Source organism: Rhincodon typus, chromosome 20 (assembly GCF_021869965.1).
Source record: "Rhincodon typus isolate 14 chromosome 20, sRhiTyp1.1, whole genome shotgun sequence".
Lineage (NCBI taxonomy): Eukaryota > Metazoa > Chordata > Chondrichthyes > Orectolobiformes > Rhincodontidae > Rhincodon > Rhincodon typus.
In genome coordinates this window covers 39040003-39055575 of record NC_063351.1, presented here as the reverse complement: position 1 = coordinate 39055575, position 15573 = coordinate 39040003, and the positions used below count along the sequence as shown (strand labels likewise).

Sequence of the window (15573 nt, the reverse complement as noted above, 5' to 3'; positions counted from 1 at the left end):
CATCTCGACCCTGGCACCAGGGAAGCAAAATACCATCCTAGACTCAAGATGGCCACAGAAATGTCTGTCTGTTACCCTAATTAATGAATCTTCTTTCATTATTGCTCCTCCTTTCTTCTTCCCTCCTCCTGTACAGCTGAATCATTTGCAGTGCCACAGACATCGCTCTGACTGCAATCCCCTGATAACAGAGTACCTTCATCAGTTACCAAGATGAAAGACCAATTTGAAAGCAGAACGAGAAGCGCTACCTGCCTGCTTCTCTTGGACTGTCTGGTGACCACCCATTCCCTCTTTCCTTCCTCCAAACACCTAAGTTGTGGTGTGACCAGCTCTTTAAACATGCTATCCACATAACTCTCAACCTCAAGGATATGCCTCAGTGTCTCCAGACATCGTTCAAGCTCTGAAACTCAGAACTCAAGTTTCTGCAGCTGGAATAACTTCCTGCACCTATGGTCATCTAGGACCCTGACTTCCCATGTACTAGAGGCCAGTTTCTACTTCCTACCTAATTAATTTATGCAGCCAGGTCTTAAATTTAAACTCCCTTAGTTTTAAACTTACTTCCCGTACACTAACTTTACTGCTTCCCTTATCCTATTTTGCTCACATTTATTGCTTTTTTGGCCCTTTTTTTATATTTGCTTTCAATTATTCCTTTTCTTTCTCAGTTAATCCCTTCTTCCAAAAATATACATTTTAATCATGAATTAATCAACCTACCACTTTGCTGTGATGTCAATGTTTGATCTTATTTCCTAATCTGCAGTCCCCTGAAGCTGCAGCTGTTAAACTATGTATCCTGTCTTACTGCTGTGTTGTTCAGCTGTCTTATAGCTGAAGCGCTGGACCCCGGATCCTGGGCCTCAGTATATCCTCCTCAATATATTCTCTATATGTATATTCAGTATATCAAAAGTGTCAGTTTCCACATGTATGCCGAACTACCTCAGCACCACCACTTTTGACTCCTCGGCTGTTGCTAAATTATCAGAATGCTTAACCATCAATAAGTACTGGATCAACAGAAATTTCTTTCAGTTAAATAAGGGAAGACTGAAGCTGATTTTGGTCCCTGGTCCAAACTCTTTTTATTGGTTATTGACTGCATCTTTCTCCCTGTCAAGGGCTTGAATGAAGCCACTCTATTCTCAGCCCTGGCATCATATTTGATTCAAAGACATTTTAATTCATTGAAGGTGCTTTATAAATATAAGATTTTGTTGGGGTGGTGGGGGAGTTGTTGTAGGACACTCCATGGGAGAACCTATGACTGTGTCTTTAGCTCTGTGTCAGAAAGGTGTGGGTAAGGAATAAACAAATGAGATTTCATGGGTTACCAGGCCTAACTCTGGGACACCACCTGCAATGAACTGAAAACCCTTGCAAGCAATCAGGGGCCAATCTGCTGCCAGTAATATCCCAACGTTCTTCAACTTTGTCTATTTAATGGGCTGCCTGCTGCTGCTGTTACTCACCTGCATCTGGCAAAACTAGCTGGACAGACAACACATTGGCCAGCCTACAGCACCGTTTTCAAAATATTTCCTTCTCACCTGCCATCAAAACTACCTCTGTGCAATTGGTCAGATCAATGACTGTTCATCAGAATGGAGTTCATTGACCTGGAACATTGTTTCTTTCTGCACAGGTACTGCAAGACCTGCTGAGATTTCCAATCTCCACTTTCTTTCTTTACTTAATACATTATAGGAACCAAAAAAGGGATTTAGACTTGGAAGCAGATGGTGTGTCAGAGGTACTAAATTATTACTTTACTTCTGTCTCTACCAAGAAAAAAAGATGCTGCCAAAGTCACAATGGAAGACAAGATCATTCCAACACTGGCTAGGCTGAAAATAGACAAAAGAGGAAGCGTCAGAAAGACTGGGTAGGCATATGGCTGATAAATCACCATGACTGAGTCAGATGCATCTGAAGATACTGAGGGAAGTAAGGTTGATAATTGTGGAGGCAATGGCCATAATCTTCCAGTTCACCTTAGGTGCAGGAGTGATATCAAAGAACTGGAGACTTGCAAATGTAACAAGCTTGTTCAGAAATAAGTATAAGTCAGCAATGACCGGTCAGTCAGTTTTGAAGTCAGTTCTGAAGAAGGGTCCTGAACCGAAATTTCAACTTTCCTGCTCCTCTGATGCTGCCTGACCTGCTGTGTTCCTCCAGCTCCACACTGTGTTGACTCTGACTCCAGCATCTGTAGTTCTTGGTATCTTCCAGTGACTTATAACCCCACTGCAAAGCCTCTTCCAAGGATGTCCACCTTGAAAAAGTTGACTTCCTCCCTCTGGAAAGACCTCAGTGGAACGCTCTCCCACGGCAACCCTCTGGTAATCTCCTCCGCCCTAAAGCTCTTCGATCACATACTGAAACAAACCCGGGCCGCGTCTCCCTTCTCAGTACCTGCCTACATAGCCGAATCATCCCTAATGGACTCCACACAACATTCAGACCATCCCAATTTGGACCAAACCACGACAACCACTACCTACAGTGCATCCAGAGCCTCCAGAAACTGTTTTCACTGCTGATCCTTAGCTCCACGCTCGCAGCCATGCGCCAGCATCTTCTCTCACTACAGTCAACCCTACCCCAGCTCAGAGCCTCTCTTTCCCAAACTTGCAAAGGACCTCTACTGATATTCTTTCTATGCAAGATCCACACCCTCAACCAACGCTTTTTCTTCACCCTAAAAAAAGCAGTTCTGAAGAAGGGTCCCAACCGAAAATGTAGACTTTCCTGCTCCGCTGATGCTGCCTGACCTGTGTTCCTCCAGCTCCACACTGTTGACTGACTCCAGCATCTGCAGTTCTTGGTATCTTCAGTCAATTTAATGTCAGTGGTGAGAAAGCTTTACAAATAATTGACTGACTCATATAGGGATCTGAATGATTTGGATTATGACAAGAGGTGTGACAGAATTGGGTGACAAACACATTGTCCCTCATCTCAGTTGGGAGCAACTTGTACAATGTTTTGTGCTTTTCACCAGTGGAGTAGTCAGATTCTTGCTAAGCAGTGGTGAGTTGCCAACTGCCTGTCATTACTGGTTGTTAAAACATTTCCAAGAGCCCAACTCACCTCATTAATATTCAGCCTCCCAACTTATTGGCTAAACAAGTTCGACATCAGGAAAATTTGATATGGGAACTAAATCGGATACTCGGCAAATTCAGCTCACTCCTTGCTTCGAACAACCCCCATGTTGGAAACTGGGCACCAATGTGTCAAGGCATTCTCCATGATCACTGGCCTCTTGTACCCCATGTCCACAAGCATTGACATCCAACATGTACCAGCCGCTAACAACTCTTATGGCACATCACTGATTCACTTGCAGGGTTCCTGTGCATTTCAGTGCTGCATCAGCAACTGACATTGTAATATTACTATTGTAACAGTACTGAAAGGACACAGAACTCATGGACATACATCCAGCTCATGGACTGAACTAGGCTGTAACCTCAGGCTATTCACTTGTTCTCATGGAACTCACTCACCTACCTGATGCTCGCAGCATCCCTGCCTTTTTGTGCCTTACCTTGCCTTGCCCTTCCCTTTTGTGCTTTGTTCCTTCAGCCAGAGATACCACGTTATGTTACTGGGTCATATTACTGCTGTTGTATCATGCTTTTTGGCACAGAGAAAGCCAGAAGGTTGTCATAATCGTCAGCAGGCCTCAGCACAGCAAGTCAAGGGCAACCTCCAATGCCAGACCAGTCCCTGCTGGGCGGTCAGAGTCAGGATCCTCTCCTCATGAGGGGTGAGGAGCTGAATGATGGGCAGCACACTGAATTGACCCTCTCTGCCTATTGGGTAAAAAACCTCATTAGGTGTCATGACAACAAACTGTTCAAAAAAATTGATGCAACTTGAGCACAGCCAAAAAGGTTAAGTTCAGGCCAGTAGTTTGGAACAAAATGAGCAGTCACCTGGACAAAGGTGAATGAATTAAGGAAATCTGGTTTGGATATGCTAATGACAGGCTGTACTTAACTAACTTAACTAAGTGTTTTGACTTTGATTAAAAGGAAGGTTGATGAAGATGACACATTTGATGTGCTGTACATGAACTTGCAAAAGACATTTGATAATTTGGGAGAGGTGATGGCCTGGTGATATTGTCGCTAGACTAACAAGCCAAAGACCTCTGTAGTATTTTAGGTCCAGATTTTGAATCCAACATGGCAGATGGTCAAATTTGAATTCAGTAAAAAATCTGGAATTAAAAGTCTAATCATGAGCATGAAAGCATTGTTGATTGTCATAAAAACTCCTGTGGTTCACTAATGAAGGAAACTATCGTCCTTATCTGGTCTAGCCTACATGTGACTCCAGATCCAGTCACTTCCTTCATGACTGATGGTACACACTGCTGCCATTGTGTACCATCTACAAAATGCAGTGCAGCAGATTAAATTTAATATTGAGAATTGTGATGTGTTAAGTTTTGGTAGGACCAAAAAGGCAAGACAATATGCAATAAATAGTACAATTCTAAATGGGGTGCTGGAGCACAAATCATTAAAGATGGCAAGAAAGAAAAGGGATAGGAGATAAGGTTAAGGATAATCCAAAGAGATTCTACCAGTACATTAAGAGCAAAAGAGCAACGAGGGAGAGAATAGGACCCCTTAAAGACCAACAAGGTCATTTATGTGTGGAGCCACAGGAGATGGGAGAGATACTAAATGAATATTTCGCATCACTTTTACTGTGGAGAAAGAAATGAAGGCTAGGGACCTCAGGGAAATAAATATTGATGTCTTGAAAACAGTCCACATTACAGAAGAGGATGTGCTGGAGGTGTTAAGAACGTAAAGGTAGATAAAACTTCAGGATCTGATCCGGTGTAACCCAGGACATTGTGGGAAGTTAGGACATTGCGGGATCCTTACAGAAATATTTGCATCATCTATAACTATGAGTGAGGTGCGGGATGACTGGACAGTGGCTAATGTTGTGCTTTTATTTAAGAAAGTCTGTAAGGAAAAGCCTGGGAACCATAGACCTGTGAGTCTGATATGAGTGGCGGATAAGTTGTTGGAGGAGATTGAGAGATAGGATTTACATGCATTTAGAGAGGTAAAGACTTAAGGATAGTCAGCATGACTTTGTGCATGGGAAATCATGTCTCACAAACTTGAGTGAGTTTCTTGAGGACGTAACCAAAAAGGTTGATTTGGGCAGAGTAGACATTGTTGACATGGACTTTACTAAAGCTTTGACAAGGTTCCGCATGGTAGAATAATTAGTAAATTTAGATTACATGGGATTCAGGGAGAGCTTGCCAATTGTATACAAAATTGGCTTGATGGTAGGGAGGCAAGAGAGTGGCATTTTTGATTAAGGAAGACATTACTGGTGTACTTAGGATATTTCTGAGGGATCGTCCAGTGAAGCTATATGGGTGGAACTCAGAAATTAGAAGAAGATGATCACCAAGATGGAACTTTGCTATAGGGCCCCCCGCAATAGTCAAAGGGAAATTGAGGAACAAATATGCAGAGAGATCTCAGATATATGTAAGAATAATAGGGTTGTAATAGTAGGAGATTTTAACTTTCCAAACATAGACTGAGACTGCCATAGTGTTAAGGGCTTGGATGGTAAGGATTTTGTTAAATGTGTTCAAGAAAATTTTCTTTATCAATTTGTAGATGCACCTACAAGAGAAGGAACAAAACTTGACCTCTTGGGAAATAAAGCAGGGTGAGTGACTGGAGCATTAGTGGGGCAGCACTTTGGGACCAGTGATTATAATTCTGTTAGTTTTAAAATAGTTATGGAAAGGGATAGGCCTTGTATAAAAGTTAAAGTTAAAGTTCTTAATTGGAGTAAGGCAAATTTCAATGGTCTGAGACAGGAACTTTCGACAGTTGACTGGAGTAAACTGTTTGCAGGTAAAGGGACAACTAGCAAGTGGGAGGCTTTCAGAATTGAGACAATGAGTTCAGAGGCATTATGTTCCTGTTAGAATGAAGGATAAGGCTCGTAAGTGTGGGGATCAATGGATGAATAAAGATATGGGGCTCTAGTCAAGAATAAGAAGGATCGCATGGCATTCAGGGAGACCTTACCAATTAGGTACAAAATTGGTTTGACAGTTGGAGACAGAGGGTGGTGGTTGTTTTGCACACTGGAGACCTGTGACCATATGTGTTCCACAGGGATCAGTGCTGGGTCCACTGTTGTTTGCAATTTGCATAAATGATTGGATGAGAAGGAGGCATGGTCAGTACGTTTGCAGATGACGCCAAAATTCGTCTTATAGTCAACTGTAAGGAAGGTTATCTAAGATTACAAAGGGATCTTGATCAATTGGGCCAAAGGGCTGAGGTGTGGCAGATGGAGTTTAATTTGGATAAATGCGAGATATTTCATTTTGGTAAAACAAACAATGGCAGGACTTACACAGTTATACAGTAGGGCCATGGGTAGTGTTGTCAAATGGAGAGACCAAGGAGTTCAGGTACATAATCTTTGAAAGTTGCATCCCAGGTGGATGGGGTGATGAAGAAGGGGCTTAGCACGCTTGCCTTCATTGCCCAGATCATTGAGTATAGAAGTCGGGATGTCATGTTGAGGTTGTACCAGACGTTGCTGAGGCCATTTTTGCAGTACTGTGTACAGTTCTGGTCACCCTTTGATAGGAAGGAATTTATTAAACTGAAGAGGGTTCAGAAAAGATTTACCAGGATGTTGCCAGGACTGGAAGGATTGAGTTATAAGGATAGGCTGAATAGGCTGGTACTTTTTTCACTGGAGTGTAGGAGGTTGAGGGGTGACCTTATAGAGGTTTTAAAAATCATGAAGGGCATAGATAAGGTGAATAGCAATGTCTCTTCCCTAGGGTAGGGGAGTTCAAAACTAGAGGGCATATTTTTGAGATGAGAGGAGAAAGATTTAAAAGGCACCTGAGGGGCAACTTTTTCACAAAGAGGGTGGTTCGAATGTGGAACGAACTGCCAGAAGTAGTAGTAGATGCAGGTATAGTTATAACATTTAAAAGAATTTGAATGAGTAGGAAAGGTTTAGAGGGATTTGGGCCAAATGCAGGCAAGTAGGTCTAGTTTAGTTTGGGAAATTTGGTCGGCACGGACGAGTTGGACCAAATGGTCTGTTTCTATGCTGTATGACTCTAAGTGGTTGACTCTTATCTGCCCTCTGAAATGGCCAGCCAACCACTGAGTTGTACCAGTTGCCAGAAAGGAAAAAAGGAATGACGCTGGATAGATCATCTGGCATTAACTAAGGCATCAAAAACAGCAACAGTAAATACAACCCTGTTGACCCTGCAAAGTCTTCCTTTCTAATTTATGCAGGCTGGTGTCAAAATTGGGAGAGTTGTCTCGCTAACTCGTCAAGCAACAGTCTGACAGTCATAATCATGGAATCATACCTTACACACAAGGACCCACCGCCATCCATTGGTATGTCTTCTCCCAACAGATATGGCAACACTTGTATACCCTCAGGTGGGAGCAGCACTAGGAGTTCTCAACTCCGTCACTTTGGCATATCCCCCATTCTACCATTACCACGTAGCCGGATGATCAAGCCTGGTTCAATAAAGTGTAAGAATGCATATCAGGAACAGCAATGGGCATATCTAAAAATGAGGTGTCAACCTAGTGAAGCTTCAAAACAGGATTACTTGCACGCCAAATGACATAAACGTTAGGTGATAGACAGAACTAAGCGTTTACATATCCAGTGGGTCATATCTAAACTCTGCAGTCCTGCTACATATAGTTGTCAATAGTGATGGACAATTAAAAAACTCAGTGGGGGAGGAGTATACACAAACTTGCCCATCCGCAATGATGGGGGAGCCAGACAGGCTGCTGTGGTCTGCAGATATAATCACTTGATTATATCAAGGTTGCAGGAGTGTACCAGCAGGCAGGAAGGTGGTTTGAAGTGTGTCTACTTCAATGCCAGGAGCATCCGGAATAAGGTGGGTGAACTTGCAGCATGGGTTGGTACCTGGGACTTCGATGTTGTGGCCATTTCGGAGACATGGATAGAGCAGGGACAGGAATGGTTGTTGCAGGTTCCGGGGTTTAGATGTTTCAGTAAGATCAGGGAAGGTGGTAAAAGAGGGGGAGGTGTGGCATTGTTAGTCAAGGACAGTATTACGGTGGCAGAAAGGACATTTGATGACAACTCGTCTACTGAGGTAGTATGGGCTGAGGTTAGAACCAGGAAAGGAGAGGTCACCCTGTTGGGAGTTTTCTATAGGCCTCCGAAAAGTTCCAGAGATGTAGAGGAAAAGATTGCAAAGATGATTCTGGATAGGAGCAAAAGTAACAGGGTAGTTGTTATGGGGGACTTTAACTTTCCAAATATTGACTGGAAACGCTATAGTTCAAGTACTTCAGATGGGTCAGTTTTTGTCCAATGTGTGCAGGAGGGTTTCCTGACACAGTATGTAGATAGGCCAACAAGAGGCAAGGCCACATTGGATTTGGTACTGGGTAATGAACCAGGCCAGGTGTTAGATTTGGAGGTAGGAGAGCACTTTGGTGATAGTGACCACAATTCGGTTACGTTTACTTTAGCGATGGAAAGGGATTGGTATATAAAGCAGGGCAAGAGTTATAGCTGGGGGAAAGGCAACTATGAGGCGATGAGGCAAGATTTAGGATGCATAGGATGGAGAAGGAAACTGCAGGGGCTGGGCACAATTGAAATGTGGAGCTTGTTCAAGGAACAGCTACTGTGTGTCCTTGAGAAGTATGTACCTGTCAGGCAGGGAGGAAGTGGTCGAGCGAGGGAACCGTGGTTTACTAAAGAAGTTGAATTTCTTGTCAAGAGGAAGAAGGAGGCTTATGTAGAGATGAGGCGTGAAGGCTCAGTGAGGGCGCTTGAGAGTTACAAGTTAGCCAGGAAGGACCTAAAGAGAGAGCTAAGAAGAGCCAGGAGGGGACATGAGAAGTCTTTAGCAGGTAGGATCAAGGAAAACCCTAAAGCTTTCTTTGGTATGTCAGGAATAAAAGAATGACTAGAGTAAGATTGGGGCCGGTCAAGGACAGTAGTGGGAAGTTGTGCGTGGAGTCCGAAGAGATAGGAGAGGTGCTAAATGAATATTTTTCATCAGTATTCACGCAGGAAAAAGACAATGCAGTCGAGGAGAATACTGAGATACAGTCTATTAGACTAGACGGGATTGAGGTTCATAAGGAGGAGGTGTTAGCAATTCCGGAAGGTTTGAAAATAGATAAGTCCCCTGGGCCGGATGGGATTTATCCTAGGATTCTCTGGGAAGCTAGGGAGGAGATTGCAGAGCCTTTGGCTTTGATCTTTATGTCGTCATTGTCTACAGGAATAGTGCCAGAAGACTGGAGACTAGCAAATGTTGTCCCCTTGTTCAAGAAGGGGAGTAGAGACAACCCTGGTAATTATAGACCAGTGAGCCTTACTTCGGTTGTGGGTAAAGTGTTGGAAAGGATTATAAGAGATAGGATTTATAATCATCTAGAAAGGAATAATTTGATTAGGGATAGTCAACACGGTTTTGTGAAGGGTAGGTCGTGCCTCACAAACCTTATTGAGTTCTTCGAGAAGGTGACCAAACAGGTGGATGAGGGTAAAGCGGTTGATGTGGTGTATTTGGATTTCAGTAAAGCGTTTGATAAGGTTCCCCATGGTAGGCTATTGCAGAAAATACGGAGGCATGGGATTGAGGGTGATTTAGCGGTTTGGATCAGAAATTGGCTAGAAGACAGAGGGTGGTGGTTGATGGGAAATGTTCATCCTGGAGTTCAGTTACTAGTGGTGTACCTCAAGGATCTGTTTTGGGGCCACTGCTGTTTGTCATTTTTATAAATGACCCGGATGAGGGCGTAGAAGGATGGGTTAGTAAATTTGCGGATGACACCAAAGTCGGTGGAGTTGTGGATAGTGCAGAAGGATGTTGTAGGTTACAGAGGGACATAGATAAGCTGCAGAGCTGGGCTGAGAGGTAGCAAATGGAGTTTAATGCGGAAAAGTGTGAGGTGATTCACTTTGGAAGGAGTAACAGGAATACAGAGTACTGGGCTAATGGTAAGATTCTTGGTAGTGTGGATGAGCAGAAAGATCTCGGTGTCCATGTGCATAGATCACTGAAAGTTGCCACCCAGGTTGATAGCGTTGTTAAGAAGGCGTACAGTATGTTAGGTTTTATTGGTAGAGGGATTGAGTTTCGGAGCCATGAGGTCATGTTGCAGCTGTACAAAACTCTGGTGCAGCCGCACTTGGAGTATTGCGTACAGTTCTGGTCACTGCATTATAGGAAGGATGTGGAAGCATTGGAAAGGGTGCAGAGGAGATTTACCAGGATGTTGCCTGGTATGGAGGGAAGGTCTTATGAGGAAAGGCTGAGGGTTTTGAGGCTGTTTTCGTTAGAGAGAAGAAGGTTAAGAGGTGACTTGATAGAGACATACAAGATCATCAGAGGATTAGATAGGGTGGACAGTGGGAACCTTTTTCCTTGGATGGTGATGGCTAGCACGAGGGGACATGGCTTTAAATTGAGGGGTGATAGATATAGGACAGATGTCAGAGGTAGGTTCTTTACTCAGAGTAGTAAGGGCGTGGAATGCCCTGCCTGCAAAAATAGTAGACTCGCCCACTTTAAGGGCATTTAAATGGTCATTGGATAAACATATGGATGATAATGGAATAGTTTAGGTTAGATGGGCTTCAGATTAGTTTCACAGGTCGGCGCAACATCGAGGGCCGAAGGGCCTGTACTGCGCTGTAATGTTCTATGTTCTCTATGTTCTATGATTGGTACCACATACACCACCTTCAACATCCACTTCCTTCTCTACCGATGTAGAGTGGCAGCAGAGTGTACCATCTACAAAATGCAGTACAGCAGATTAAGTTTAATATTGAGAATTTTGATGTGATATATTTTGGTAGGAACAAGGCAAGCTAACGTAAAATAAATAGTACAATTCGAAATGGGCTGCAGGAGCAGAAGAACCTTGATTCATATGTATACAAATCATTGAAGATGGCACGAAAGACTGGTGTCTTTTTCTTTATTGATACTTTCTTGGGCAGTGGGCATCACTGGCTAGGTCAGCATTCATCGCTGATGCTTAATTGCTCTTAAGGAGGTAGGGCACCCACAGTACTTTTAGGAAGGGAGTTCCAGGATTATGACAGAGACAGTCAGGAACATCAGTATTGTTTTACATTAGGGTGGTCTACATTCATTTCAGAATCATACCGTTTAGTTTTGTTATCTCTTTGCCAGCCAACAACCAGTTCTAATAAGAGTGAATCTTACCATCTCCCCTTGACATTAAAGGCATTACCAACATTGAATCTCACAGAAACAACATTCTGGGATTTACCATTGACCAAAAACTGAACTCGTCCAGTCACAAATACTGTGGCTCCGAAAGCAGGCTCAAAGGCTACGAATTCAGTGCGAGTAATTCACCTCCTGTCTCCCCAGATGTTGTCTATTATCTACGAGGCACAAGTCAGGAATGTGAAGGGATACTCCTCACTTGAGTTGGTGATGCTGTACTCATCCAGGCAAAAAGCTCAACGCCATCCAGGACAAAGCAGCTGCATTGATTGGAACACCATTCACCTTGGAGCAGTGTTCCCAAACATCTGCTGCCTTTGTCTTTCTTTGTGTTAAAGGTCATATGTTTTGGAAGATGCTGACAAAAGAGGCTTGAAGAGTTGCTGCACTGCATTTTGTAGATGGTTCACATTGCTACCATTCTGCACCAGTGGTGAAGGAAGTGACTGTTGAAGGTGGTGGATGTGGTGCCAATCAAGTGATGATTATATTCTCACTTGTTGGAGATGATCATTGTCTGCAGAGAAAATATAGCCGAAAGGGTATGCTTCTAAAGTGGGTGCAGGAACAGAGGAATTTGGGTACATTTGTGCAGGAATAAACGAAGGTAACGGAATCAATAAAGAATGGTTAAAATCATAAGGTCATAAGAAATAAGAGCAGGACTAGGCTATTTTTCCCATTGAGCCTGCTTCACCATTCAGTATGATCACGCTGATCTGACTGCGGCCTCACCTCCACATATGCTGCCTGCCTCCGTAAACCTTGACACCTTTGTTGATCACAAATCTGCCAAATTATCCTTAATTATATTTAATGACTCAGTCTTCACTGCTCTCTGGGAAAGAAAATTCCAAAGAATAATTAATCTCAGATTAGAAATTGAATCTCATCTCTATCATAAATGGGAGATCTCTTCTTTTTAAAACTGGACCTCTAGTTTTAATTTTTCACATGAAAAGACACATCAATTCAACATCTATTCTATTAAGCCTCTTCGGAATCATTTTTGTTTTAATAAGATCACCTAAATGTCAATGAGTATAGACTCAACCTTTCCTCATAAGAGAACACTTTAATCCCAGGAATCAGCTGAGTGAACTTTTTTGAAACTGCTTCAAATGCAAGTATACCTCTTCTTATGTAAGGAAACCAGGGCTCTACAGAGTTTTTGGTCTCACCAATTCCCCAGTTCTATTGTGATAGTTTTATTGTCACTGTTACTGCAACTAGTTTTCACTTCCAAATTTTGTTATTCCAATTCCAGCAGCCACTATGTTCAGGTTTGAACCCATGTCCTCTGAGCATTTGCATGGGCTTTTGCATCACAATCCAATGACATTACCATTATACCACAATCTTCACTAACATATCTGCTATACCTGAATGGCAACTGTTTTGTAATTCATGTACAAGAACATCCAAATCCCTTAGTCCCTCAGCATTCTGCAGAATCTCTCTTTTTAAATAATATTCTGCTTTTCCTTTTCTATCCTTGCCACCAAAGTGGACAACTGCACACCATACTCCCATCTGCCTATTTACATAATCTAACTATATCCCTTGCAGAGTTTTTGTATTTTCTTCACAACTTGCTTTCCTAATAATAAAGCATATGGCATCAAAACAATTTATTAAGCCTGTATACAAAATTTCAGCTGGAATATTTCATCCAGTTCTGAGCACCACACTTTCGGAAAGATGTGAAAGCATTAGAGAGAATGCAGAAGAAGATTCACAAAAATTGTTCCAGCAATGGGGGACTTCAGTTATGGAAAAACATCAGAGAAGTTGGGATTGTTTTCCTGGGAGAAGAGGAGATTTCATAGAAATGTTCAAAATCCTGAGGGAACTGGACATAATGGAGGGTGGAAACTGTTCCTATTGGTGGATGCATCAGGAACAAGAGGACATAAATTTAAGGTATTTGACAGAAGAGGCAATGGTGACATGAGAAAAAAGGTTTTCATACAGCAAATATTCATGATCTGAAAAACATTACCTGAACGTAATGTGGAGACAGAATCAATTGAGGCTTTCAAGAGGTAATTAGATGGCTATCTAAAAAGGAAGAATGTGCAAGGCTATGGGAAGAAGAAAGGGAATGACACTGGGCCGAACTTTTACCCTAAACCTAAGGTCTATCTAACCTCCACCCCTACCTTATACTATCATCCATATGCCTATCTAATAGCGCTTAAATGCCCCTAACGAGGCCGACTCCACTACCCTCTCCGGCAATGCATTCCACGCCCCTACCACTGAGTAAAGAACCTACCTCTGATGTCTCCCCTATATCTACCTCCATTCACTTTAAAACTATGTTCCCTTGTAATAGCTACCTCCACCCTAGGAAAAAAAGTGTCTGGCTGTCCACTCTATCCAGACCTCTGATCATTTTGTACACCTCTATCAAGTCACCTTTCATCCTTCATCTTTCTAAAGAGAAAAGCCCTAGCTCTCTCAACCTTTCCTCATAAGACCTTCCCTCCATTCCAGGCAACATCCTGGTAAATCTCCTCTGCACCTTTTCCAATGCTTCCACATCTTTCTTGTCATGAGGCGACCAGAACTGGACAATACTCCAGATGTGGCCGAACCAGGGTTTTGTATAGCTGGAGCATAACTTCACGGCTCTTGAACTCAATCCTTCTATTAATGAAAGCTAACACACCATATGCCTTCTTAACAACTCTATCCACCTGGGTGGCAGCTTTCAGGGAACTGTGAACATGAACCCCAAGATCCCTCTGCTCCTCCACACTGCCAAGAATCTTTCCGTTAACCCTGTATTCTGCTTTCAAGTTTGTCCTTCCAAAATGAATCACCTCACACTTTTCAGGGTTAAACTCCATCTGCCACTTCTCAGCCCAGCTCTGCATCCTATCAATGTCCCTTTGTTACCTAGAACAGCCCTCTGCAGTATCCACAACTCGACCCACATTCGTATCGTCCGCGAACTTACTAATCCACCCTTCCACTCCTACATCGAAATCATTTACAAAAATCACTAATAGAAGAGGACCCAGAACAGATCCTTGTGGTATTTCACTCGTAACTGAGCACCATGTTGAATATTTTCCATCCACTGCCACCCTTTGTCTTCTAAAGATCAGCCAATTCTGAATCCAAAATAACATGCAGTCATTTGGCATACTTGCTTGTATGACATGGTGAGATTCATATCAATCATGATGTAACTGATCACATGACTCTAACATCAGAAAGAAAGATTCTAGTCTAGAATGAGCATGTGGAGAGTTGGGTTTAAACTGTACTAGAGAGCTGCATTTAAGAACCTACTTTGTACATACATAAACAAGGGAATGTTACAGTACATACCGAATCGAAGAGCTTTACTGAGCGATAAGGAACAAGCAGCCTTGGGGACAGAGTACGTTTAGACACCCACAGCCTGAGATACCGAAGAATCTCAACAAGAAGTATTAGTTTAAAGCACACAATCAAGCATTTTGAAGCCTGATCTGATCAGCAGACAGTAGAGGGCTTACAGCAGTTTTTATCTTAACTGGACATTCATGTGTACATGTTTCTCCAATATCACTTTCTCACCATCAGGAAGAGAGTTGCTGGCTGGTTTACTTTAACTCCAAGAGGCACTGAGACCAACTTAAATCACCATACTGCTAGCGTTTAGAAGCCACAGTAAATACCAAAATCAGAACTAGCGCCTTTTCCTTCTGTGTGGCTCACCAGCCGAAAGTGTGTGTTGGAGGACTAACAGTCTGGCAGTCTTAACATCTCCTGACTAATGACCATTGTTTTCTCTAGGCTAGGGTGATCAGAGCTGTTCGTGAGTAATAGGAATACATGACTTAAAACATTCCCTCATTTGGGCCCTTCAGATGTTAACAAGTTAGAACACATTAATACAAAAATCAGCATAGTTACACAGGGTGTGAATCCCAGGATCTCAACCCAGTTAAATCTCCAGCATTAAAGTCACTAAAGCCTTGGTGACGTTTCTGTATTTGTACCTAAAACAACCACCCACAATACAGCTGGCAGAACTGTATCAGAAAACTTCTATTGCGTGTAATGGGCCTGAGTCCAGTGATATATTGTGCGCCATTGAGGGCTGAAAATCAAACCCAAGTTAACAGTGAGTACTGCATTTCAGAGTCACTTTATCATACAATACTTAATATGTTAAATCCACAAATTAACTGACTTGAATGGAAAATATATTTTTAAACTGTTAGTAATTTATAAGACAA

General features: G+C 42.6%; 1 protein-coding gene across 4 annotated transcripts in view; it reads left to right on the top strand.

The window, feature by feature from the left end:
- entpd1 (ectonucleoside triphosphate diphosphohydrolase 1) overlaps positions 1 to 15573 on the top strand; it is a 114299-nt gene that overhangs the window by 16342 nt on the left and 82384 nt on the right. The window contains exon 2 of one of the 4 annotated variants that reach the window (XM_048608873.1): positions 7347 to 7454. The exons of 2 other annotated variants lie outside the window; for them this stretch is intronic. In XM_048608873.1, the coding sequence (XP_048464830.1) occupies positions 7347 to 7454 (108 nt within the window). Of the gene's footprint in view, positions 1 to 7346; positions 7455 to 15573 lie in introns of those variants that run through there. One more of the 4 variants, XM_048608876.1, reaches the window with a different exon arrangement.